The sequence below is a fragment of the Pleurodeles waltl genome, chromosome 9 (genome assembly GCF_031143425.1).
Source record: "Pleurodeles waltl isolate 20211129_DDA chromosome 9, aPleWal1.hap1.20221129, whole genome shotgun sequence".
In the NCBI taxonomy this organism is placed as follows: domain Eukaryota; kingdom Metazoa; phylum Chordata; class Amphibia; order Caudata; family Salamandridae; genus Pleurodeles; species Pleurodeles waltl.
This window is the reverse complement of record NC_090448.1, coordinates 1,009,781,538-1,009,809,212: the sequence shown is the minus strand read 5'-3', so window position 1 is coordinate 1,009,809,212 and position 27,675 is coordinate 1,009,781,538. Positions and strand designations below refer to the sequence as shown.

Here is a 27,675-nt window from a genome sequence, read left to right as displayed (position 1 = left end):
ACCTGCAATTCACGGTGGGTATGGTTTGCCATGCTTCCTTTTACCCGTGCGAGCACCCGAGGGTGTTCACGAAAGTGATGGCAGTGGTTGCAGCATGTTTGCAGAGGTCAAGTATTCCAGTCTTCCCCTACCTTGATGATTTACTGGTGAAGGCAGGCTCACCCCAGGCAGTCGTCTCCCATCTACAGACTATGGCGGACCTCCTGCATTTGCCAGGGTTCACTGACTCTCTCTCAGGTGCTCCCTTTCATTGTAGCTGTTTTGGACACAGTGCATTTTCGGGCCTATTCGACTGAATAGCTAGTCCACAATATTTGGGCTATGATACATATGCTTCAGCCTCTATCCTGAATGGCGGTGATACTGATACTGATTCTGAGTCTGTATTGGGCCTCATGACCTCTTGCAACCTGCTAGTTACCCATGCCTATTGTCACATGGTGGCTCTGCAGTGGGACCTGAAGTCCCAGTGGCCACAGAATCAGTGAACTCTCTCTGACATGGACCAGATCTTGGATGGAACTACAAAAAACCTTCAGTGGTAGCTGATTAACCATAGTTAAGTCAGCGACAGGCCCCTCTCTCTTCTCCAGCCACAGTTCAGTGTAGTGACAGATATCACTCCTGGGCTGGAGCATCCATCTTTGAGAGGTGGAGATCAGATGACTCAGGACTCCGGCGTAGTTCAGGCCCCACATCAACCTGTTGGAGCTTTGTGTGGTTTGATTGGCATTGAAGGCCTTTCTTTCCTTGATCAGGGGAAGTCTGGTACAGATGTTCACAGACAACACCACCACCATGTGGTACTGCTCCAAACAGAGCTGGGCGGGAAGGTGAACATGACTGACACATCTGATGCAGACTTCTAGCTGCAGTCTCCTTACCTTTGAATTTCCCCTAGACATCATACTGGATCCAGATATTTTTCGTGAGCAGTGCCTCTGCGCATCATTAGGTACCGTCAATCAGCTCCGTATTCGTCGTCGGCATCGTCCACACTGGATATGATGTTGTGGTACCTATATAGGTGTCACCCGTGCATGCTAACGACAGTTCTTTTCTTTCTGCACCAACAGGTGCTGATACAAAGAGAGCTACACCTCATTCATTGTTTTACTGGCTTTTTTCCATTTTGTGTTGAAGTGTTTTTCGAGTTTTCAGCTCCTGGTGCATGAAGGAAGACCAGGTTCAATCCCTGCGGATCCTGTTATGGAGCAATGATAGTGACGGATCCGCACCTCTTGTGTCTTTGGTGCCTGTAGTGCAACCACGACCTGAAGGCGTGCTCAGAGGGCTCGGCCATGCAACTGAAGGTTTTGAGGTAGTAGTCCCTAAAGCTGATAGTGGCCCGATGCTCAACTCCAGGCAAGTCGAGATCTCAATTGAGAGGAAGGTCCTGAGATCAGTTACGGAGTCCTCTATGGTCTCCGTCCTACTCCAGGTCCTCTGGGCGATCCAATAAGTCGAGGCACAAGACAAAATCCTAGAAGTCAAGCATTCTTCGACTTCTCCACGTCTGCCGGCTGCTGAGATGAGGGAGCATCGGCTCTCTGAGGAACCGGCGCCTGGGCTGACTCAGCACCTCCCTGAATTTCCGGGAAGCGGAGCAACCCTTGCCAAACTCCAAGAGGTCTACCAGGTGTATTTCAAATCACATTTATTATAAATGTAAGTTTGCTAAAATGTAAATATGCTTGTACTTACAGTACTGTGCTGCTGTATTTGACATCAATGAATGGCTCATAATTCACTGTTAAAACTCTGGACTTTTACCTGTCCACATTGTATGTTTTACTTTGGAAGGCTGAAGTGGCTTAGGTCTTTCTAGAGTTTTCCTGAGTACCCTGTCATGTCATATAGCAAAACCGCCCCTGTGGTTTAACTTTCCTGTGCATTTCAATTAGACTTTTTGATGGTATGAGTGGCATAAGCATAACTTCTTGTGATACTGGCATTCGTGGTAACAGGAGTTTTAATGTTTCACTTTGTGGTGGCCTGATAATGACTTTCAAAGTAAATATTGGCATTATTAGGAAACTTTTGCTCTTCTGCTGGCATTGTAAAAGCCTTTGTTGTAAAGGCTTTCGTTGTTTGGTCACACATCTATCCCAGAGGAGGCCCGAGCTGTACTCTCTCAGGCTGTTGCCAATGAGAGTGACGTGTCTAAGTTCGCGATTTGTGGCAGACTGGACATGACCAACTTGCTGGTCAGAGCTGTTACATCAGTAGTGGCCCTGAGCCATTACACCTGGCTGAGGGAATGTCGAAGCTTCTTTGATGGACATGCCCTTTGATGGCACCTGCCTCTTCAGAGACAAGGCAGAGTGACAATCGAGGGTACTGCTTGGAAAAAAAAATCTCTGGATCCAGTCTGACGCGTGGGGAAATTCTAAGGTAAGGAATCTGCAACTAGAATGTCTCTAACAGATAAATCATTACAGAAGGTAAGTAACTTGTTCATCACTAACACAAACACACACCCACCCTCACACCTACTCACACACCCACACAACCACTCCCACAGCCACTCACAGACCCACACAGCCAGTGAAACACGCACTCACACAGCCAAGTTTGGACCTTATAGTTAGGAAATAGAATAAAAAAACAGAAATTCACTGAAAAAAATAAAGTTTACAGGGACGTTATAGTTAGGAAATACATTTTTTTTAAAAACCTTAGAAATTCACTGAAAAAAACAAAGGTTACAGGGACGTTATAGTTAGGCTCAGATTTCACTTGTACAAAACCATTGAAATCCACCAGTTAGAGTTATTACAATTAACTATAAGTTGCGGCCTAAGGTAACTATAACTCGCGCCCCCGCCATGCACAATTGTTTCTTAAATAATTGGGACTTTCAATGTTTCATTGACACATTTTTATTGAGGTTCTACAAGTTGTCATGAGTGCTGCAATATCTTGGGGAATTAGCAGTGCATGGTGAGGGCGCAAATTATAGTTACTTTAGACAAGTTGAAATAACTAATTCTAACTGCTGGATTTCAATGGTTTTGTAGGAGTGAAATCTGAGCCTAACTATAACGTCCCTGTGATTGGGTCGTCCCGATCACGTCCCCGACAGCGCCAGTCACTTCTGCGTCGGACAAACCCGACACGTCACTTCCGCGTTCCCATGTTTCCATGGGAACGCTCTTGGAACCGTTGCCGCGTTTCCCTGTTCCCAGGGAGACGCCTAAGGACTTCCGGGCCGGCGAGATTAAGAGGGAGGTGGTGCGCGGAGACGACGAGAGGGGAGTGAAAGGAGAAAGCGCAACGGAGCCTACAACAACGGAAGAGCGTATCGGGAAAGAGGAGGCACAAGCAGAAGACGGACGCGAGGAGAAGAAGATCACTCACGGAGGAGCGGCGGAGGCAGGAAGCCCAGGAACCAGCCACGACCCAGGAGGGTCGTGGCTTACAAAGGTACGGTCCCTGTGGGGAATGAGAGAGAGTATAGTTAATAAGGCACTGGGGAAGGGAACTGGGGAGGAGTGAGGGGGAAAAGGAAGCTGACTAGTGCTTAACTGGGGCACAGTGGGTCACATATCACGTCCACCTTATTGTGTGTGCAGTGCACGGGTGTCCCATCACGCTACCCTATCACTCCCTTACCTTCCCCTTTTTCTATTGAAAACACAACCCCAGACATAATCCTTTACTTACCTTGGCGTTCTTCTTCTTTTGCCGGTAATCCACTGGAGCCATACGGGATACCTAGGATCCATCGACCTAAGAGGCAAAGAAAAGGAGAAAAGCACAATTAGAAGAAAAGAAGAACCCGCCCTAAGACCCTAATAAAACTGTAACTTTGTGGAACCAAAAGACAAGAAAAGGGAAAAACCACAAATAAAACTCTTATTTTACCACTATACCCGCTCTCAGTCTTGTTTATACCGTTCAGCCTGCCACAGTCCCTGTAACCTTTTTTTTTTTTTTTTGCCTGTCAGTAACTCATATTTTTGTTGTCAGTGCGGTTCATATCTTTTTAAAGACCACACGTAGTATTTGTAATAAAAACGGTGTGTGTGTTTTCCTGCATTGGGTGTTCCGTTCTTTTGTTTATTTTTCTGTTGTGTGCATTGTTGATGTGAGTTCACGAATGATATATTCTTCTTCAATGCAGGAATGTCAAGTTTAGATACTCCAGCTGCTAGACGAGTAAATTCTGCAAAAAACCAACCACGTCCTAAAAGTGCTAGTGCTGGATCTAAAAAGAGTCGGAACCGCAAGTCTGGAGCTGGTAGCGCAGCAGCAATGGCTGGCGCTATGGCGGGGGCAGCAGCAGCTTCAGCAGCAGCCTATGCAGCATACGGGTACAACGTTTCTAAAGGTATCGATTTTTGTTTAACTATTTTGAATTTGTAAATGAGCTAAATATGTGTTTACCATGTGTTCGCTAAATATTAAGTGATTGGACATGGAAGCAGAGGAGATTGTTTTGCTTTTGAGTTCAGCATTCATATTCTGAGTATTTCATTTTTTTATTTACCAATCCATTTTAGCACTCTGATGAGCTGTGGTATTGCAGGGGTTTGCTCAAAAAATTAGATATAAAAAGAGGAGAAGGGAAGAAATGAAGTGGAACTAATAAAAAGAGGAAAGTGAAAGCTAAAGGACTGCCCATAAACCCTGGCATTGAAGCAGTTCATTTTCAGACTACAATTTGAAACAACTCAAACGGACCGATGGCAGAACAAGGCTGACCCAAAGACTTCTATGTATATGTATGTGTGCATTAAAGTGCAAACTTCTACCCTTAAGGTTTGTCAAAGGGGTTAATCCGCACCAAAACCAATGCCTACAAATGTAATGTAAGATTTCATGTAACAAAACAGGTCTGTAGACTGTCACACAGTGCTTTAAAACTCCACCATCAAAGGCCTATTGGCTTTAACATATGTTTAATAATAAATGAACTAGTTCTACGGCCTTTGACAGAACTTTTCATAATAAGCCTTCATTATTAGCTTTTCACTGTAACCAACTTAGGCCTACTGTATTGAGTGCAAGCTTTCCCACAATGTAACAATTATGTATGCAGACATAAACATCCAAATATGTACTCAATTACAGTTTGCAAAGCAAAATACTCTCTCATAAGAGGGTCACACAAGGATTATCCCAGGGCAAATCTTCTATCCCCATTGTTGTCATTGGGGTAACAAACATCAAAACCCTTACTGCGGTAATATGTGGCATTCCATATGCGAAAAAAACTCTCTGCCGGGTTAATACAGAGTAATAGCAATGTACCCTTAAATGCATATTGACTTTAACTCAGGCTTTCCACAATAAATATCTAAAGTCAACTTCCTTTATCGTACCTTTGTATAGTAACCAGATTGAGCTTATAGTCTTAGTCACTGGCTTGCCACCATAATTAATTCAGTCCTGCTTTATTGAGCATTAGTTTTTCCATAAACTGAAAATTGTAATATAAGCCTGCTTTCAGTGGAAGTACACAACGTCTGCCCAATCAACATGTAGGTGTAACCTAAAGCCCTATCAGTAGTACTTCTGAAAGCTCTTTTTTTGTTGATCACATAAGGTCTGGATACAGCTGCGGTATCAAGCCAGACCTAAAATGCTGTGGCAGGTGTGTACTATTATAAAGGAGGCAAGTGATCCAGGAAGAATCTGGAATGCTTAAGTTATAAGGTTATTTGTTAAATGAAATAGACACACTAGCTTGGCTGGGTAAAAGACTTATTTCGTCTTATCCATAAATCTGAATTGTGATATTACAGTTTCTAAAGGGTTGTTCTTTACAGTTAAGGCATTGAGACTCCTAAAATCTTCAAAGATGCAATAAAAAAGTTTCTGACGGATACATTTATCCACAGATTCCTCACCGTGTGTGAATACCTCTTTTTGGAAAACATGTGTCTAACTCTCTAGAGCAAGCGTGTATCACCATTCTGCTGTGGCTTGACCCCAGCGTTACACATGACCTCGCAGATGGATCTCCATTAGAGTTTTCACCGAATTTCCTACAGCAGTATCGCTTTTGAAAGTATAGCAGAGTTATACAACTGCCCAAGGTTTCAGACTTCAAGTAGTGTTGATCCTTCCTCAGACTGATCTTGGTTCCTCATAATGTCATCTTTGATGTCTGTGACAGATACGAGTGTTTATTTCCTATGAGTGGTGTGACCAGTGTACTCCAAGATGATCAATGAGAAGGAAGCCAGGTTGTTTATGGGCAGTCCTGCAAGAAAAATTATGGCCAATCATGCTCCAGATCTCCTTCTACAGTTAAGTCATTGAAGCAGTTGAATTTTTAAGGAGAGATCCGCACATCCAAAATCATCAGGCACACCACAATAGGGGGGTCCATCTCCCCTTTACATCATTTCTGTTCTCAATAAAGTTCTCTTAAACTATGGCACAGTTCCCCGATGTCTTGATTGGAGCAGATGGAATTCTTGGAAATATTGTGCCTGTACTTTCCGTAGCCTTAACTGAATTCATGAGCCATGTCTTCTGCTCAGTTTGGTGGGGCTACCTGCCCCATAGAGGCCTAGCGTTTTCCTACTCATCCTCTGCCGTTGTTGCCTGCCCTGATGACAGTCAACCCCAATGGGCCTTGCCCGAAAGCAGATTAATCACCAAAAGCATCTTCAAAGGCTCTACCAAAGGCCTCAAAGGCTCAGCTCCACTGCTGACATGATGCTCAGCTGACTCTGGATTCTAATGCAGCCATTTCTAAAACCAAGGCCATCCTTATAAAGTCCAAGCTAAATGTCGAGGCTTGTTTCAATGATGAGCTACTCGCTTAGCCCACACTTTGTAAGCAGTAGTTTGCAACCATGAAGAAGTTTTTTGACTCCGATTCTAGTACAGTTCGGATGCCCTCCAGTGTGACATGATGATGAAGATAACAGTGATGCTGACAGTCTCCTTTCTGCTTATGACACTGATGATTGTCTATCCTTGGCTTTACAAAACACTAGTGCTTTTGATATCTTCCTTTAAGTTTGTACTGGATTATTCCTCTGGCCTACCTCTGAGGAGGTTACTTCCTCTATAGTAGTGATCCTTAAGGCAGCCGAAGTTCTGGAATTTCCTCTCCCAGTGGATGAGGCTAATGTGAATTTTCTGATTTAATCCTTTTACGTCTTCCCAGACCTTATTATCTTACAACTAGACCTTGTTGTCTGCTTTGGCCCCTGCTGCCAGTCCTCCAGGGGCTCGATGCCATAGACTGGCTCCAGGTGATCCAAAGTTCTTTCTCATTAACTCTTGCCTAAGAGTCCTCTGGAACTGCTTCACCACCTACTCAACCTGATTGGGGGTAAAATGTATAGATGTTGTTAGCAACATTGTTTTTTCTTCCCTGAGTTTATCCTTGCGCTCATTCATGCACCACAAGCTTAATGGAAGGCTTTCCCATGCCCTCTAGGAGATTGCAATTTTATGGTTTCTAGCGTCACAGAACATATCTGGACCCGTTTAGTTGAGGTTTTGCATGATGGCCAGGACACCACCAAGCCGATTCTGTGTAATGTCTCCGTGGGGGACTCCCTGGGTTGGTCAGTATGGGCGGAAAGGCGTACAAGGAGGCCTGAATTCCACTCAAGATGAAAAGTGTCTGTGAGCGAGCGCTCCCTTGGGAACTCCAGCTCGCCAAAAATGCTGACATTGTGCTTTCTCGACAGAGGCAAACAGATCTAAGCAATGCTCTCTCTACTGCTGAAAGAGAGCATGCGCCACCTCCAGGCTGAGACACCACTCGTGCTCCATAAGGCATTTTCAGCTGAGTTCATCTTCTACTCCACTGGCTTCACTCAGTTCCTCATATCACTCCGTATTTGGGTCTTCACCATTGGGCTAATATTCTGCATAGTCCACTGACCCCCTCCTTTTCCTCTCTGAGGCTGAGGTCAAAGAAATAGGGCTCAGGCTCCGATATAGGAAGCAAGGTTCCTGTTGGTGTCAGATGTGACACTGGGCGATGCCCCTCCAGCTCTGTCGCAGTCAGTGATGACAATAGGGATTGCACTGCCGGTGGGTGCCAGCGGCGCAGGGAGCATCGACATCGGAACTGGAGCGAGGAACGGTTGAGATGGTATGACCAGCTCCAGTCCAGGTACAGAAATGGATCCTTGGGCGCCTACTGGAGCCAGAGCAACTAGCATGGATCCATATGGGGCCCCCTGCAACCCTGTGGGGCCTGAAAGCGAGTGGGGGTCACTCTGGCTTCCGGAAAGTCGGCCAGGCATGGAGTCGGCACAGGCTCAGAAGAACCAGGCCTCCCTTTTCTCGTCATCCGATAGACGAGGTGAAGTCGAAGACCTCTTCGACACCTTGCTCTTCCTTTTGGTGCCTTGACTTATCCGAACGTCCTGAGGAATTGGAATGGGAAGGTGATGACCAGTCCTGGGACCTTCCTCCCTACCGGGACCTCAAGTTGCTCAAAGTCGCATGCTGGGCCGCCATGAGCTTTAGGGAACGATTCTTCAAAGCCTTGGGGTTCATGGCACATCAGTCAGAGCACGACTTTGAGTCTTTGTCAGGCTTCTTACACCACAGGCAGACAAGGTGTCGGTCCGACACCGACATCAGTCTGACAGGCTCTGCATGGCTTGAATCATGCCTTTCTAGATGTCATTCTCCTAACACACCAAGAGTAAATCCTCAAAAATACCCCCCAAAAAATTGAAAAAGGCAAGTGAAATAATGACTGTCCGGGTAGCTTGTTTCTGAATCCGTCACCGACATCAGTCTGACAGGCTCTGCAGGGCTTGAATCATGCCTTTCTAGATGTCATTCTCCTAACACACCAAGAGTAAATCCTCAAAAATACCCCCCCCCCAAAAGAAATTGAAAAAGGCTAGTCAAATAATAACTGGCCGGGTAGCTGGTTTCTGAATCTGTGCTGGTTGGGGCGGAAAGAAAAGATCTGATTTCAGCGCACCTTTGTGGCACCGCTCACGAAACAAAATTCTGGATCCAGTCTGATGCCTGGGGAGAATTTAGAAGGAAGGAATCTGCAGCTAGAAGTCTATATCAGATAAATACCTTCACCTGCACTGCTGGCAGAACGAGAAAGGCTTGAACCAACCTTGCGTCCTACTGCAGAACCTGCCAGCTGCTGAAACCTGCATTGGAGTGTCCATTTCTGCATTAATAAAGTCAGCTTCCTCCTTTACAAAGGCTTTGCCATCTTCTTTTCTATCTTTCAGTAATAGTTTTTCAAAGGCAAGAGGTTGTGCCACATTTGGCAGTTGTAGGTGATAACCAATGAGTTCTTTGCTTTTTTTGGAGGATTCCACCATGGAGTTAACTCTAAGACCCAAGTTGACAATATGCCTGCAGTAGGAAGCTGGCTATCTGTGTAGGGGTACACTAAGCAGATAGTACAGGCTACCCTAACTGCTTTACAGGAGTAAAGGTAATAATCCCAAAAGCTATGTTTTGTAGTAGTTTGTAGTAGCAGTTAGGCATTTGTTCAACACACATAGTCAATAAATGAGACACGAACTCAAGAGCAATGTTTAGAAAAATAGATATTTTGTTTATATAATTTTTCAACACCAGAAAATTTCAAAAAAGAGAAGTACTATTGTGGTTGTATCATTTTAGCAAGCAAGTATCACTTTTACTCAAATGCGCTTTTACACGGTAAAGGTTTCAAAGTACTTTTACTGCAAACTGATGCTTGCAAACAGTTCTCAAGGGTCTCCTGTGGATTGTAGTGTGGTCACAAGCAGGATCAGTGATACAGTTTTACCTGCTCGGGGTGCAGTGGTGCTAGTCGAATCTGGTGTCTTGCGCACCACATGGTAGGCGACAAGGGGGGCCATTTAGAAACAGAATGCAAAGGGGGGACTTGGGGTCTAGTCTGGGAGCTCCCAGTGGGGGGCTTGGTTGGTGGGGGTCCTGGAAACAAGGGAACACTGCAGGAAAGTGCCCTCTTTCTTGGCATGGTTACCCCCATTTTCTGCCTGTTTTCAGTGTGTTTGACTGTGTCTGCTGGAATCCTGCAAACCAGGACCCCTGTAGTTATGCTCTCTCCTGTAAACTGTACCTTTTATTTCCCACCATTGGCATACTGGTCCCCCCATGTAAGTCCCTAGTATATGGTACCTAGGTACCCAGGGTATTGGGGTTCCAGGGGATCCCTATGGGCTGCAGCCGTTATTCTGCCACCCATAGTGTGTGCATGCAAAGGGTTCTGCAGCCTGCCATTGCAGACTGCGTATTCACTACCGGTCACTGTAAGTCACCCCATGGTAGGCCCTCTCAATCCAGAGGGCAGGTTGCAGGTACCTGAGTGTGAGGGCACCCCTGCAGTAGCAGAGGTGTCCCCACGAACTCCAGATCAGTGTTCCTGGACTTTGAGTGCAGGGATGCCAATTCACGCGTGGACTGGACATAGGTCACTACCTATTCCAAGCAACATAATGATAACTCCGAACCTTGGCATGTTTGCGATCAAACATTTTGGAATCATACCCCAATACTGTTGCAAGTATTGGAAGTATGATTCCATGCCCTCTGGGGCCTCCTTAGAGGATCACCAGCATTGCTAGCACCATTTTTACAGGGTTTTCCAGGCAGCCCGAGCTGCTGCCACCCCTCATACAGGTTTCTTCCCTCCTGCTGCTTGATCTGATCAAGCCCAGGAAGGCAGAACAAAGGATTTCCTTCGGGAGAGGGTGAAAACACTGGGCTCTCCAAGCCACTGGCATGCTTTGAAGAGCACATTTGGTTCCCTCCATGCATAAACCAGTCTACACCGTTTCAGGGACCCGTCGTCCCTGCTCTGGCGTGAAACTGGACAAAGGATAGGGGAGTGACCACTCCCATGTCCATCACCACCCTAGGCATGGTGTCCAGAGCTCCTCCAGGTGGTCACTTAATTCTGCCATCCCTCCTTCTGAGCATTGTGTTCAGTGCCTGAAATAGCACATAACGATGACTGCACGTGCTAGTTCTCGAATACTCCGGGCACCAATAGATGCTAAACCGAAAGGACAAGGGCATTTACAGTCTGTGCTAAATTGTAGCTAATTTCTTGTAACAGTAATAATGGTGCTGCTCTGCGTTTCCTCCATATTTAGCGTTCAACTAAAATAAATTGGAAATGTGTGGTAACTGCATTTATTTGTGTTTGACTTGCTTCCACATTTTACTGGCAGAATCCATCCAGCATATTTCAAGGGCATGATGCGATTTTACTGTGGTATTGCCATATCAGTTACGCGCTGCTTGTTTTTAGCAGGTTGGGTAGAGGTGCACAACTCCTCTGAGTACCCTGGACAGCCACCTTTCTGTTTCATGTTTTCTTACTGTATCCTTTCTCACGTTTAGTGTTTCCGGCCCTATTGTCTACAGGCTCTACTTCGTTCCTTCCCTCTCTGTTAACGTCCTGCTTTTTTACACCTCCTCTCTCAACAACTTGATTATGTTTGGACATTTTCCATGCTTCTCTCACCCCCACATATCTCTGTTTCCATGTTCTTCCTTCCTTCAGTATCTTATTCACTGACCTCACTTTTCAGACAGGTTTCTTCCTGATTCTAAATTGTCTCACATATCCCCTCTCTTTCCAAGATCACCTTCTTACCTTTTCTCCTTTCCATGTGCCCTTCGACCTCATACGTTTTGTATTCTTCCCCTTTTTGTTCGTGCTTCATCATTGGTTGTTTCTGTTTTTAGCTTTGCAGTAGGAATTTTTAAAAAATCTAATGCACTCCTATTGTTTTTTGTTGTTACTTTGTTTTCCCATTTTTTACTTTTTTTATACACATTTTCAGATCCTTTTTCGTTGAAATGACGACAGAAGGCTTTTGTTCAGTTTAGATGTTTTTTTGTGTTTATTGTCTGAATGCCAAATTTTATGCTGTGGTAGCCATTGCATTATTTTCGACATGTGAGCATTTCTTATTTCCATTGTTCACTAAATTTTACTTTTGTTAAATTAGTTTCACTATATTGGTTCATACTCAATCTTGATAGTTAAAACAGAGTCAGAATCCGAAATCTCATCGACCACCTCCATCCCTATTGAATGCAGTTCATACGTTTGTCTGCAAGTAAGGACTTTCCCCCCAGATGACCTGAAGTTAGAGCATTTTGAGTATGGCGTATGAATAGACATAGATATAAAGTTGGCTTAATCTAGGCGGTGACAGAACTGACACTGATGCCGCCACCAACAGATGAACAAACATCCATTAAATTCCCTTCCCTTTTGAGTCTCAGGGTTAAGGTGGAGTCTCAGAGGCTATCCGAAGTCTCACAGTTAAGTTCCTCTAATGCGATTGAAATGTTCATCATTTATTCTACAACCCTTAGTTCACCAGCAAACACTTCCTGTGTTTCTACTCATCGTTCTACCCATCTTTGCAAATGGGAGTACCTGCGTGTCAGTAGTTTCTACATGAACTATAGCATGTGGGTATGTTCTTGTGCATAGTTAGCTCTATTTCTGAGATTGCAGGTCTTCCTGTAAAGTTATTAGGGTCTATGATTTTGTGTCTAGCCCACTCACACCCATTTCTCATTCAGTTCACATTTCTTCCTTACTTTGGTCTTTAGTTAGTCCCTGCAGTATATTAACATGCAAGCTCATTCAGGTGACAGAGACAGGGGTCCGAAAAGCCACACAAAAAATTACTTTCATAGAGGGGTATTATGTTTTCATTTTTCAGATGATATAATTTGTCTAATATAGCAGGTTCCTTTAATTCAAAGTAAAGATTGCATGACCCTCTTTTTTTCCACACTGTCATAGCATTGTGCTTAATGAACGGGGTAGGGCTTCTGTCTCTTGCTAGAAGCTGTTCTAGTGTGCAGTGTTCTGGTATTGTTCAGTTTCTTCAATATAAATTAATACAGTGGTGTGTATTTAACTTATCTTTGGCATTTTGTGAAATTCCAAATTGGCAGATTTTATTACATTGACTATAGCCTTATATGGTGGCTAATTTGGCATCTTCTCAGATTGATGTGTCCGAGATAATGAATGTCATTAAATCCTCTGTTAGGAAGATACGATTATCTATCTCCCCCTAGAATGTATATTTTGCTTAATGACAAAGAATATATAGTGTGTGTATGTATATAATTCTCTAAGATTAAGGTTACAGGGGCATTGTAGATTATAGTTAGGTTCAGATTTTACAAGCACAAAATCTTAGAAAATCAGCTATTATAGTTAGGTATTTCAAGTAACTATGAATCAATAATTTTACTGTAAATATTCCAATGATATTATTAATGATGTCATGGAAGACGTCATGAGCGACGTAATATCTGGGGTAAATAGCAGTACGTGGCAAGGGTGCGAGTTATAGTTACCTTAGGGCACGAGTCATAGTTACTTGAAATAACTCTACCTTTAGTAGCTGGATTTCTATGGTTTTGTGCACGTAAACTACCAAACTAACTAAAACGTTCCTGTAACCTTTCGTTTTTTAGTGAATTTTTAAGGTTTTATAATTTTATTTCCTAACTATAGCGTCCCTGTAACTTTTTTTTTTTTTTTAATTAAGTAAGATGCCCATTGCAATGCACGTGGTGAGGGGGGTTTGACGCAGGGCCTGGCCTTATGGTTTCCCCACCAAAGCTTGCTGCTCCTCCCCCCTGCTCCCACAACAAGCCCCCCACCCTCCCGCACCAATCACAGTCACTGTGCCCCTGCTTCCTAATTACAGCCCTGTGTGGCTGTTGTTCTGTCACTACTATTCCCACCTGCACTGAATAGTAAGCTTGATTCCTCATCCACCTCCTCCTCACCCTCTGATTTCTGAGTCAATGTACTAGCCCCCTCACCTCTGCCTTGCATGGTCCGATGTGCTGTCACTGCCCTCCATTTACCTTGATATCCCTGCCCACTTGTCCTGCCCTCCATTGCCAAATTCTATGCCCCGACATTGCCCTCCTGCTTAGCATCTGTGCTAGTTTGCTGCCCTTAACCCCCTTCCCCCGCCCTCTGATGTCTGTGTGCATGCCCCTGCTCCCTCCTTTTGTCCACTGTGTTCCATGGGCCTGCTACTGTCCCTCCTCTCTACTCCGAGTGTTCTGTTGAGCTGCCACTGCCCCTACACTTCACCTGTCTGAGTTCCATGCCTCTGTCTCCTCCCTCTTGTCCTCCATGGTCCATTTTGCTGCCACTCACTTCTGCCCTCCATGCTCTCTTGTGCTGTAATTGCTCCTCCTGCCTTGCATGGTCTATTGTGAATCCCCTTCCCCTGCTCTCTCTTGTCTGTGTCCAGCCCATACCCCTTCTTCTGTCCTCCATGGTCCTTTGTGCCTGCCCCTCCCTCTTGCCCTCCATGGCTGTTGTGCTGCCACTACCCCTCCCACTTACCATGCATGATCTGCTCTGCTGCCACAGCCCCTCCAACTGCTCTGTGTGGTCAGCTTACTGCCCCTGACCCCTCTCCCACCTTCCATCCATCTGTGTGTATGCCAATATAGACTCACTGTTGCCCTCCATTGTATGTTGTGCTTCCAGTGACCCTCCATGGTCAGCTTGCTGCTCCTGGCCCTTTGCCCACTGCTTTCAATTTTCCATGGGCAGGCCGCTATGCCCTCTTTCCTGCCTTATCTGGTCCATTGTCATGCCCCTGCTTCCTCCCTCCTGCCCTTCGTGGCCTGTTATGCTGCAACTGTCCCTCCTGTCTGTCCAGTATAGTCAGCTTGCCGCCCTTGCCTCTTACCGTCTTACTCTCTCTTGTCCACGTGCATGGCCCTGTCCCTATTGCTTTCCATGGTCTGTTGTGCTGCACTGCCATCCCACTTGCCCTATGTGGTGTATTGTGCTGCTGCAACCCCTGACACCTGTCCTGTAAGGTCAGTCTGATGCCCCTGCTCAGCTCCCTTCTGCCCTCTGTTATTTGCGTCCATGTGCCTACTTCATTCCTCCTGCTCCATATGTTCCAATGTACTACACTTGCCTGTGTTATGAGCTTGGTAAGAGGCAGATTTTGAAAAAGAAAATGTGGGTAATTGATTTTCCCCATGTACCTATATTGAAAAAGAGGAGAGTTTAGGCAGGAGACAGATAAAATAAAGCCCTTTTGGGCTTAAAACATCTGGAGTCTCCTGCCTGAATTGGGTTGGTATTCACGGTTGTACTGCCACAGCTGCTTCCTTCTACCCTCAGTGGTCTGTTATATTGCCACAGCCGCTCTTGCCTGTCCTGCATGGTTGGTTCGTTTCCCCTGCTCTCCATGGTCTATTGTGCTGCCATTGTCCCTCCTGCCTACCCAGGGTGATCAACCTGTTACCTCTACAGCCTCCTCCTTGCCCTCAATTATCCGAGTCGATGCTCCGGACTGCTGCCTCCCCACAGTATTTTAATGAACAACTAGATTAATGACATTCTATGTTTATTACAAAAGTGTGGCACGCCGGACGTCATCTTCATTTAATCAAAACTTTAATACCTAAAGCATTTCTTTTAGAAATTATAAAAATCCAGAGGGTCTTATTTCCATAGAAAATATGGTTAGTGCTCTAAAAAACAAAAATGAGGACATATATTCTGAGCTCTCAAATAGTGACATAACACTTTTAAATTATTTGTTATCTTTGTTTTTTTATCCAGTTGATCACTAAATTATATGTTTCGCTTAGGGAAGAGGATGTGGCGTTATGGCCAGAGCTGCAGACTTTGCAACTGGGGAACCAGGTTCGAGAGGGATAGTGTGAATTTACAGTAAATATGCTCTCATTTTAGCTTCTGGAGCACCTTCTGTAACCTTCATGGGAAAATCATGAGAAAACAGTTTTCTCTCATACATGATTCATAAAATTCCAGCAGGGTAAAATCACCTTAGAACACACCACAATTCCTAAAATTAGTATGGTACCATCAACAAATGATTTATATTGTAACTAACATTTGTTATCATCCTTTATAAGTTCTCCGTTTTGTGAGCCTCAACACCTGCCATTCACTACAATGCACTTCAATAGGGTGCTGTCATGTATATTGGCCCCAAGATGGCTGCTAGCACTTAATGGTTGAAGGGCTGACTGCCAATCAGATCTCGCCATGAGATCTGTGCTTAGGCTGCACCCAGATATACAATTGTTTTTTCCTTTGATATCTCAAACTATTGAACAGATTTACACCAAATAACAGAAAGTGTGTTTTGTGGTCCAAAGGCTGCGTTTCTGTCAAATTTGGTGTAATTCTGTCCAGCGGTTCAGGCTGTAGTTGTGTTCAAAATCCCTCTGGGAATTAACGTGGGAAAACGCTCTCACACAATATGTAAAGTGTATATAGATTCCTCTGAATCTCTAGTAGAAGGCGCTCCATGTATAAATAGGTAACTCCTGTACCCGCCGCCATAGTTCAATTCCATCACCCTTGCAGTGTAGCCTCAGTGTTTTTTTTTTTTTTTTTTTTTTGGCCATAGTGGGACCGTGTTAGTATTTGTTGTTCTGTCCTGCTAATTCCATCCTAATTTTCAGATTTTCATTGTTGGTAAGTCTTATATAAAGTGTAGACTAACGTATTTGTTTTTTATTTGTTGTGTTCACCCACTGCTTTTAATCACTTCAACCACTATGATTGAAAGACCAATTTTGGTGTGATTGTATTTGACTTTTTTTCTAGGGGGGATATTGTGTATTTTATAACCTCCTTGATGGCTGGCCTCCCTGGTTGACCCTTCCTACTTATGCCAAGCCAGACTTCAGCAGATAAAGACTTCTAAAATATGAGTGACAGGGACATGCTCAAAATGACCCTGTGGTAGGCTAATTGTTGGCCTTTCACCTGGTAACATCTATTTTCTCTAAAGTACTTGTCTCTACAGTCACGACAGAGATCAGAATTCAGAATATGCAACTCTTTAAAATGTGTGTCTCTCAGGCTTCCATGGTGATCATTATATATTGTACGGTATAGACTTCAACACTGTGGCTGTCTATGAATGTGCATCTTCACCATTGTTGTTTGCTGTCAAATCTGAATCGCCAACCACGGTGTTTGTAGACAACTGTTAGAAATGGGAGACTTCAGTTGGCAGTGGCTTGCCCCCGTCCAAGTGGGGACCCTTCCTTCTAGTCAGGATAAGGGAGTTACATACCTAAAATAACCCCTGCTTTGCCCCCTTGGAAGCTTGGCATGGACAAACGTGCTTATCTCAGAGGCAATGGGTAAAGCGTTTGCACTTAACACACAGCAATACAGTGAAAACACTACAAATGGACACCACACCAGTTTTAAAAAATAGACAATATGTATCTGTGTAAAACAAGACCAAGTGATAAAAATCCAATATACAGTAATAAAGATACAACTTTTGTAAGAATCAGCTTAGAATACAGTTCCTTGAAGTCGATAGCTCCATCTTGGGCTACCACGGCGTTGTGAACCAACAAGTTCAACAGTTCAGGCTGACTGCAAGGTCGCAGGGCAGCTACAGTGTCAGGAAGTCCCACAAACAGTACCTTGGAAATGCAGGGCGTTGTGCACCTTGTGATGAGATCTGAAGTTGTGGTGTTGCCGGCGTCTATTCCGGAGGTCGGTGCAGTAGTCGTCGGGCCCTGGAAGTAACAGGCATTGCAAATCGAACTCCATGAGGGTGAAGTCAGGAGCACGGGCATCGGGGCTGCAATGCAAAGTGGGGCGATGTGATGTGCGGTGCCCACAGGTCGCGATGCAAGCAGTGGCATTGGTTAACCGGGCTGGAGTCGAGGTCACTGACAGTGGACCACGGCTGCGGTGTGGTATGGGGCGATACTTTGTGTCCTTCATGAGAGGTGTCCACAGGCCACACTGCAGGCAGCGTCATGGGCATGGAGCTGCAGCTTGGGTGTGAAGCGAGGCTATGCGACGTACGGTGTCCACAGGTCACGTGCAAGCAGCAGAATGGTGATGGCGTCAGGTGTCGTCATCGGTGAGACCAGGGTTGCTTTGTGAAGCAGGGTGATGCTGCGTGCGGTGCCTTCAGGTCACTGTGTATGCAGCGCTGTTGTTGGCAACGTCATAATTGTTTTTCTTCTGGTGCGGCACAAAACACACAGTTCCCAGGGCTGGTGGTAGATGAACTTGAGGTCTTTGATGTTTCTGAGACTCCAACAGGAGGCACGCTCTACTTCATGCCCATGGAGAAACTCAGGAAATTTGTTGCAGAGAGTTCAGTCCAGTCCTTTCACTGCTGAAGACAGAAGCAGCAAGCAGCAGACAAACACAGCAAAGCATGCAACAAAGTGGAAGTCCCTCCTGACAGCTTCTCCAGCTCTTCTTGGCAGGTTCATTCGTTCAAAAGAGTTCTGAGGTTCTGGGGCCAAGGCCCCACTACTTATACTAGTTCTGGCCTTTGAAGTAGGCAAACGTCAATGGCAGTCCTCCCTCCTCACAAGACGTAGTTCTTTCCCGCTCTGTCCCAGACACTCTCCAGGAAGGGGAGACTTCTTTGTACGGGACAGGTCCAGTCCTATTCAGGTGCATGTGTCAGCTCCTCCCACCACTCTAGCCCAGGAAGATCCATCAGGATGTGCAAGGCTATCTAGACCTACTGTCTAGAGTGTATGCTGGAGGCCCCAGCTGTTGGCCACACATATGTGGATTCCACAGGCAGGCACAGAATTGTTAAGCAAGAAAATGGCCACTTTCTAAAAGTGGCGTTTTCAAACCCACAATTTAAAAACCATCTTCACTAAAATATGTATTTTTAAATTGTGAGTTCAGGGATCCCAAACTTCAATTTCCTTATATCTTCCCATGGGAATCTGCACTTGAAAGGTGTTTCAAGGCAGATCCCATGTTACCTATGGAAGAGATAGCCTTTCAATAGTGAAAAACAAAATACACCATATTTCACTATCAGGACATTCTGAAAACACACCACTACATGTCCTACCTTCTTACTACACTGCATCCTGCCCACGGGGCTGCCTGAGCCTACCTTAGGGGTGAAGTACATGAAATAAAAGGGAAGGGTTAGGCCTGGCAAGTGGGTGCCCTTGCCAGAGCGATATGGCATTTTAAAACTGTGTGCATAGACACTGCATTGGCAGGTCTGAGACATGGTTTTAGGGCTACCCAGGTGAATGGCACAATCACTACTGCAGGCCCACTAGTAGCATTTGATTTACAGTTCCCGGGCACACATGGTGCACTATACTATTGACTTACTTACAACAACCTTGAAAGACCATCTTAATTCAAGACCTGTAATGTGTGACCCGGGCATGTGTTGAGTGAAGAGGAAGAAGGTGAAAGAGGTTAAGTGAGACAGTTCTCCATAGGTAGTTAGTCTCACACTGAAGGAAATTGCTTTGAAGGCCCTTTATTCGTTAGAGGAGAGAATACTTCACTATGCTCTTAGGTCCTGCTTATATGACATGCTGTTCATTTTAAGTGAATGTCTTTATCTCATCGTTAACTGCATTCTTTGTATTTGTGTGTCATGGGTGTTGGGCATTATACTAAAAGCTTTTTATCTACAGGCTTTCAAATGCTGACTCAGACTCTGACTGTAGCCCTTTTAAGGTTCTTCTTCTTGGCAGTATGTTATGGTGCCAGTGCAGAGTTAACTCAGCCCCTGTGGACACAGTTATAGATAGAAATTCTTGTGAAAAAAGTGATAAGCTCCATCCTTCTTTCAGTTGAACTAATTCTTGCACGAAAAGTCCTTTGGAGAGCACCCTTGAACGCATGGCCCACTGTTCGTGTCCAGCTGACTTCACAATAGCTGTTGCTGACATAAGGGGTGGGGTACGCCTAAATTGGGGGATAGCTAAAGATCCTGCCTCAATGCAAGGTTTACTGGAAAAGATTTAAAGACTAGTTAACAATTAAGTCTGGTAAAAATAAATAACTCTTACCACGAAATGTTGCCAATAAGCAGAAATACAAATGACCCTTTTTATATGTTTTGTGACCAAAGGTTTGCTTTTTCTTTTACCAGATTACATCGATTGTGTTATTTTATTTTTTTACTTTGTAAGGATTGGGTATTTGATTTATTGATACACTAATTGCATAACTGACTGCTGAGACAGCGTGTTTTAGGCAGATTGGCATTTGGCTAATGAGGGTGTGAAATGCCTTACAGTTAAATATATCACATACCTTATATTGAGTGAACTCTTCAGCAAATCTGCCATGTGCATTCTAAGAGTTGCTCCAGGCTCCTCTGCAGACCAGTCTTCTGTTCTGGTGACCTTCTTTGTCTTGCTATCTCTGCTGGCTCAAAAGGGGCATCCAGTGAAAAGTGTAAAACATGTCCCCTAACTCAATTTAACATCATCAGCAATCAATAACAATAAGCATTCTGAAATGTCCCTTTTTTGATGCCCTTTGATGGGGTAGTAAAACCAGTTGTGACACCGTTCACTAGATTGCGCCATTGAGGTACAGATATTAAGTGTCAGCTATCATTTAATTGTCAATCATTATGGTGCATTATTTTTTCCAAAATACAGTAAGAAGTCAAAATTGTAAAATTCAGTTGCTTTCCTTATATCTAATGAATGTATTATTTTTGCTTTTTTTCAGGGATTGCAGCAAGCAGCCCTCTTCAAACCTCATTGATTCGCCCAGCAGGGCTTGTGGACTTTGCAACAGCAACCACTTCATCTCCCTTGAGCTCCTCCTTACCCAAAGGAAACAGTGTTTCTGGGACCCCCAAAAGCCTGAACTTGAGTGGCAACTTGACACCGGAACCCCCAATCCGTAAAGCAAATAAAGGAGTCAGTACTTCAGGGGCACGATAGCAAATTTAAGTCACCCACAGTTTTTGCTTTCAGGCCAGAGTTTTAAATGGTCTTCATCCAGCAGGAAGTTGTATGAATAAAGCCAGGGCACAGGGCCTCCCAGGCACATCTGCTGCGAGCAAAATACAGCACAAATTGGACGGGTGTCTTGAGAAGCACTTTCTATTCAGTTGGCCTGCGAACGAAGAAGGCACGGTCCAGATCACCGATCACATGAATTAACGCCTAGGTGGAGTGATCAAATGCTGCCATTGGTGTGATGTCTTCTTTTACTAGTTTTGCTGACACTGGTTTTGCTGTATAACATCAGAGCATTTGCATCCTTTGACGCGTTGCAAGTGCGATTCTGCACTATAGACCTTTGCCATAGTCCACCTCAGTGACTCTGAAAGGGCGTGGACCTCCAGGGAAGTTGCGGTTGTTGCAATGGGGTTGGTATTTCCGGAGGGCTTATCGAGAGAGAGAGCCTCGGCCGGATGGACCCACAAGAGGGTATTTGGGGTGTGGCCCCAAGTGTTAGGAGTTTGGACTGTAGCACTGTCTAATGCAATAAGCCGCCTTGGGCATTTTTGTCTCTTTTCTAGCTGCCCCTCTCTAACCCCGTTGCTGCTTGGTTTCTGCTGTCACAGAGGAGGGTAATTTGCCAGACCATTGACTCCAAAGCCCAGGTTGCGTAACGCAAGTGCCTGCTACTTGCTGTGGTTTGAAAATTCAAGTTTTTTGGACTATATGGGCATTTTGATGTCCGCTATTTATGGAATGACAGGGATATGGCTGTAATGATATACACCGAAGTAATGCAGTACATAATTTGTATGTGTTGCACCATATTGTTCGCGAAAAAGAGGACAGGCCAGCTTCTGTCCATAAACACAGGACTCCACGCCTGGATTGGTATTTTTCAACGTTTGAAATATGGCAAATCCTGCTTCTATTTTATTGAAATGCAAAAGAAAACAATTTCCCTGTGCCCCATAAAATTATAGGGTGGAAGAGAAAAAAGTGGTCCACCGAAGAAGTCTCATCGTAAAGTGCTTTGTGGGCTGAAGAGAAATGTACATGCCCTTTTTATCTTCCATTCTGAGCATCTCGCAGTTTTAAAATGAGGGGCAAGACTACCTTTTCAGGCACTGCGCTGTGAAGTTAAGTCTTGAGTTAAGTCTTCAAAGAGCCAGGCCCCTTGATAAACATATAGGAATCTCAAAGTCTTGAAAACATGGCCCAATTTGCCAGTACCTCAATTCCGCTGGTGTCCAACGTAGATGTCTCGGGGCCATATCCATGCTAGATCTTCAAGATAATCACCAACTATTTAAATGAGTTTGATTTAGATTTGTCCATGGGTAAATGCATCTTAATTTGGATATTCTGAGAATCTGGCATGGATCCGGATCTCCCTGACTTGTTGCGCCCTCCTGGCTTATAACAATCAAGTATCATATCAATGGATCACTTTCTCATTTCCAGGTCTTAAGCAGCAGCGGAGTCCTTTCTAGTTCCATTACTGGCAATGAGTTGAACTTACCAATGACTCCACCTCTAATTTGCACACCTGAAAAAGTGGCTGAACTGAACTGTTTTGACAAGAGAGATTTTTTAAATTTATTTTGTGTTTGTTTAAGGAGTCCTTTCAATAAGTTAAATCATGAGAATGTTTCACTCTTTACCTTCCTGCCCTTCCCATAAAGATTCAAGTGTGTGTATGTATGTGTGTGTGTTTGCGTGTACATATATATATGTATATTATTTAGCCGAAAGCCTGAAAAATGCAAAGCCTTTTTTTCTCTTTGAATGTGATGTCTATTTTTATAACTGAACTTGTACATATGTATAAAAAAGACACATCTTTCTTTTACTAACTGGAGGAAAAATAAAAATAAAACGGAGTGAGGTAATTTTATGTAATTTCGAGTCTGAGTGTGTTTACCTGGGTACCCGGATGCCTGTGATCACTCAGGGGCCAGATGCAGGAAACGATTTGCGAGTCGCAAACTGCAAAAAATGCCGTTTGCGAATCGCAAATTCCAGTTTCCAATCCAGAAATGCATATTGCGAGTCGGGACCGACTCACAATATGCATTTCAGAATCGCAAATAGGAAGGGGTGTTCCCTTCCTATTTGCGATATGGAGTGGTATGCAATACCATTTGCGACCGCATATGCGGTCGCAAAGGGTGTCGCAGTTACCATCCACTTCAAGTGGATGGTAACCCACTCGCAAATTGGAAGGGTTCCCCATGGGACCCCTTCCACTTTGTGAATGAAAAAAAAAAAATGCTTTATTTAAAAGCAGTCACGAACATGGAGGTCTGCTGACTACAGCAGGCCTCCATGTTTGTGAGTGCCTAGACTCGCTATGGGGCCGCAATTTGCGACCCACCTCATTAATATTAATGAGGTGGGTCATTGCGACCCCATAGCGACTCGCAGACGGTGTCTGAGACACCGTTCTGCATACCAATTTGCGAGTTGCAAATTGCGAGTTGCAGGGACTCGCAATTTGCAAGTCGCAAATTGTCTTTTTGCTACATCTGGCCCCAGATGCCTGTGCTCAGGGGACAACACCGATACTGTAAAATATGTGATCTCAAAGGCTTTTAGAGTAGTGCATCAGTTTGAACATTGATTTTAGTTGATTTTTTTTTTAAGTGCCATTGTTTGCTATGTCACCACTACTTGTAGATGCGCACAGGCTAGTTTTATAGTGTCCCGGTCCACCTCTTTCCATTTTTGAATTGCTACAGGAATGTATGTTCATTGGAGATCATTGTACTTATCTTGACACCGAGCTTTAAAGATGTATCTCTGCGTTTACATTGTACTACTTAGCTTCTCACTTTGTTTTACAGTAGTGGGCATACAATGTCTGTCTGTGCAGGATCATCCTTCACCAGTTACAACTGTACAACTGGCACAGACTTGGACAGAGCACCCGACTACAAAACAAAAGTGAGCAGGGGTTTGAAATAGTCTATTTGTCATGCTAGACGGAACAACCTGACTTTGAGGGTCCACAAGAGTCTTGTCCCCCGTGGATGCAGGTGCCGTTCCCTGAACGAGCCACCCGGGGAGTCCATTGAACAAAAATAGCCCTCAGGTAGGTATACTAACAGTGTGACATGTCCTGGGTGTGTGCCCACTGAGGGCCACTTAGTGCTTCTGCACGTCAGTAGAGTGGCTTGGGGACAGTGACAAAGATGTTCCATAACGTGTATGAGGCCACATCCCCTTGACATTGTGCAGGCACAAAATGTGCATCGACACAATGTGTATTAGCGAAGATCTCGCACACGTTTCTGAAGCCCCTTTTGTAACAAGAAAGTACCCTGAGTTAGCAAAAAAAAGAAACGCACAAGACCCACCCTGGTCACGTTCATAATCCAATGATGAAAAAATAAAGTGACGTATAGGAAGAACTGATCGTGCAGAAGTAGGCATTGTGCTTTCTCCAAACCTGTTTGGTTTTCACGTGCTAAACCAGCTACCTTTTGGCATCCCATCTGATTCTGATTACTTGCCCTTACCACATGGTAGAGCCAAGACTGTATATCATTTATTTTGCACAGATTCTGAAAATGACAACTATGTTGACAGGCACAATTATGTTCCCCAGTATGTAAGGACAACTGATTTGAAGAGCGTCACAATCCCATTGGGCTAGACACTTTATACTGGTCTTTTGTCTCTCCGGGTTCTACTATAGAGGAAAGTGTCTCTTTCACTGCTGTGATGCAAAGGGCAACTGAAGTGTTAGACCTCCAGCTGCCGACCACGGAAGTGAACAGACTTCCACTGAGCCATTGTTACCATTTAATGAGTCTCTTACTGACACACTCTAGCGGACCTAGGCTAAGTGCTATTCAGGAGCGCTCATTAATAGACAGGTTGCTTGTCACTGCTTCCCTCCACCTGGTGATCCTGCTTTTCTAACACAGCATCCAACTCTGGAAAGCCCAGAGGTACAGGCGTCCACTAGCAGGGTTAAACCCAGTGCCTTTCCTATTGCTCATCACAGTCGTGACTCCAGATGAATAGAGACATTCAGCAAGATGATTTTCTCCACTCTGCCCCTTGCTTTGCAATCTGTAAATGAAAGTTACCTCCTTGGCCATCACTCCCATTCCCTTTAGGACACGGTGTCTCAAGTTTTCTGGCTGCTCCGTATGACCTTTGAGCGACTTTTACTCAGACTATTCAAAACAGTTGTGATGTGGCCAAACTCCTGATATGGTCAGGACTGGACACGACTAATTGCCGGGTATGTGCTATGGGTAACAACATGGGCCTTCGATGCCACGCCTGAATGAGGTCCACATGCTTCTGGGATATCCAGGTATCTTTAATTGATGTTCAGTTTGACAAATCTCACCTTTTTGGGGATAAGGGTTTAAAGACAGCAGAGCCATAACTTGTTCCTTGGGCCTTTCTACTCCCACAAGAAAATTTCACCAGCAGTTTGGACCTTTCTGTGAGTGCGGTAGAGGCTTTCCCATCCATCAACGTCAGACCCCTCCTCCAGCTGAGGCTGCGGTTCTCAAAGCATGGACAATGTGCAGCTCCGTCCCTCTCTGCTGGGTTTGCTAGCCTCCTGCTTCCTGCTGGTGACACATGCCAGATGGAACCTGTGGCTCACATGCTCATTGCATATAATTGATTACCACAAAAGTATGCTGCTTCTCAAGGAAAAAGGGGGGAAGGAGAAGCTGTCAGTCAGAAAAGAGGTGGGGTGACCATTGTGACAGCACTGCAACACCCACATGAGGAACATCATGAGGCACTTTATTGTATTCCCAAATGCAAGTGGATGAAGGGACTTACCCTACTAGAGTACCTGTTGAGCCCCATAAGGTTGGGCAGAGGGCCATGCTGTGCTGCAGGGAAAGCTAATAAAAAATCACATGGCAAATAAAAATATGCAATGGAATGAAAGTACATAGAAAATGCTGAAAGTAAAGAACACAAGAGTGTCTTGTGTAGGTACTCACATGGTTTGTCACTTTAAATTGCCCATGACCTACCCACCTCTGCCAGCCTGGAGGAAAGAAGGCTGACGTAGAGAGGGTTATTTAAACCATATCTGATTATTTTCAGTGGAGAAATATGCCTTGACATAAGGACCATAGGGCTGAGTATCAGAGATAATAGCTGATTGGTCAAAAACACTGGCGCCAATCAAGACGGCGCTAGACTCCCCCAGGGCCATCTCATTCGAAGTGGCTGTCAATAGTTCATGAAGGCAAGCACCTAACAGAACAGTGCATACATTTCCCCCTGGGCTGACTCAACCTGAAGCACTGTGTAAATAGCAGCTGCCAAAATGAGACGGCCACCAAGCTAGAGAGCACACGCACCAGGGAGCTCATGCGTAGTTAGAGCTACCATGCCTGTGCCATTAGCCTAAAGGAAGAGTCGCGGCTGGGCGCCATCTTGGAGTTCGAAGAGGCCAAGTTTTGAAAGAGGAAAAATTATTACTTTTAAGTTGCAGAGGAGGATAAGAACAGCTGAAGAACGTATTCTCCACAAAGTGCTACATTACCCCAATCTTCAAAAGGCAACAGTTATGTGAATGTGGAGAATGGCACAAGTGTCTCCTAGACCTAAAGGTATGAAGAAAGGGGAGGAGGAGCTTAAAAGCACAATCTCTGTGTTAGGGCAGGCAGCATAAACTTCAAAAAACAGGTGTGAGGCTTCAACTTAGTTTTCACAAAAGACTGGCTAATAAACCAGAACCTAGATTTAAAATTTTGCAAGTATAGAAAACAGATCACTGATAGGTATAGATGAAAGGGAGCAGCAGAAGTCTAGACTACACCTAACTAGTCTCAATGGACATGGGTAACAAGTGTCTAATGCGTGTGCATCTATCACTGGCTACAGGTGAAGTCTGTCCGGTATCTAATTAGTCAGGCCAAGGAAAGGAGTGGCAAGGCAGAAGACCCAGAATAGTTCCCTCTGAAACAGAGTTCACTTGTCCCAGGAATGCGTGCATCCGTGATGGACCGCTGCAGGTCAGGAGTGTGATTACTGCTCAGTAAATGAAAACTCATTCTGGTGGTACTCTTTCTGAACCTTATGTTGCTGCAGTATTCATTGATTCTGATCGTAGCTGGTCTGGTAATCATTCCGATGTATTGTAAGGTGCAGGGGCAGGTGATTTGTAAAATATTACAGAATGCAGACTACTTCTAAAGATTCTGAAATACCACAGTGTCAGACTCAGTCACAGTACTCCATTGGCTGCCTATCAGACATAGGATCACTTTCAAATTGCTCTGTATTGCTTATAAAGTTCTTCATGGTATTGGCCCGGAATTCTTACATCACAAATTCACTTGGTATTCGCCAGACAGAACTTTATGCTCAACCAATTCCATGTGGGTTGTAGTTTCCAAGTTCAAGCGAACAGCCTGTGGTGGCAAGAGCTTCTTTGTAGGTGCCTCAAAAGCCTGGGATGCTCTCCCACTGGAAATCAAGAACACCTCTAATTTATCATCTTTTCAGAAACTGATAGTCATGGCTTTTTAACTCTCCCCAGATTTCAGTTTCTTTTAATGCTCCTCATTCACTTATCAGAGCCAAGACACCTCCTGGTATTTGCCGCGCTTTAGAAATGCTTGTAACATAACATCAAATATATGCAATTCTTGTTGCTGCAGTTAGTGTGACCTCTCTTTATCCATGTGTGGGTGGCGTCTAACTGGACTTCTTTTGTCATATTAGTGAGGTGGCACACTACACATGAACCGCACGGGTAGTGTCCCATGACTGGAGGAAGATTCCAGAGGGAGTGTTGCCCTGTCTCTGGGGTCACCCGGAGTCTGTGAGCACCAGCATGTCTCTGTGGTTCTGAGTGTGTCTGAACTCAAATCATGGGGGTGGAATCTCCAGGAAGCCTGATTGGAGAATAGGCCAATGTTTCTGAAAATGTTTTTTAATGCGTTCGAGTTGGGAGTGACCGTGGTCACACATTTGATGGTGTCG

The 27,675-nt window shown here is 44.6% G+C and overlaps 1 protein-coding gene across 1 annotated transcript in view; it reads left to right on the top strand.

The window, feature by feature from the left end:
- INO80 (INO80 complex ATPase subunit) overlaps positions 1–22,594 on the top strand; it is a 626,594-nt gene extending 604,000 nt beyond the window's left edge. Inside the window, exons 35-36 of the mRNA XM_069208609.1 lie at positions 4,127–4,333; positions 20,477–22,594. Of these exons, the coding sequence (XP_069064710.1) occupies positions 4,127–4,333; positions 20,477–20,694 (425 nt within the window). The 3' untranslated portion in view covers positions 20,695–22,594. The remainder of the gene's footprint in view (positions 1–4,126; positions 4,334–20,476) is intronic.
- The last annotated feature ends 5,081 nt before the right edge of the window (positions 22,595–27,675 follow it).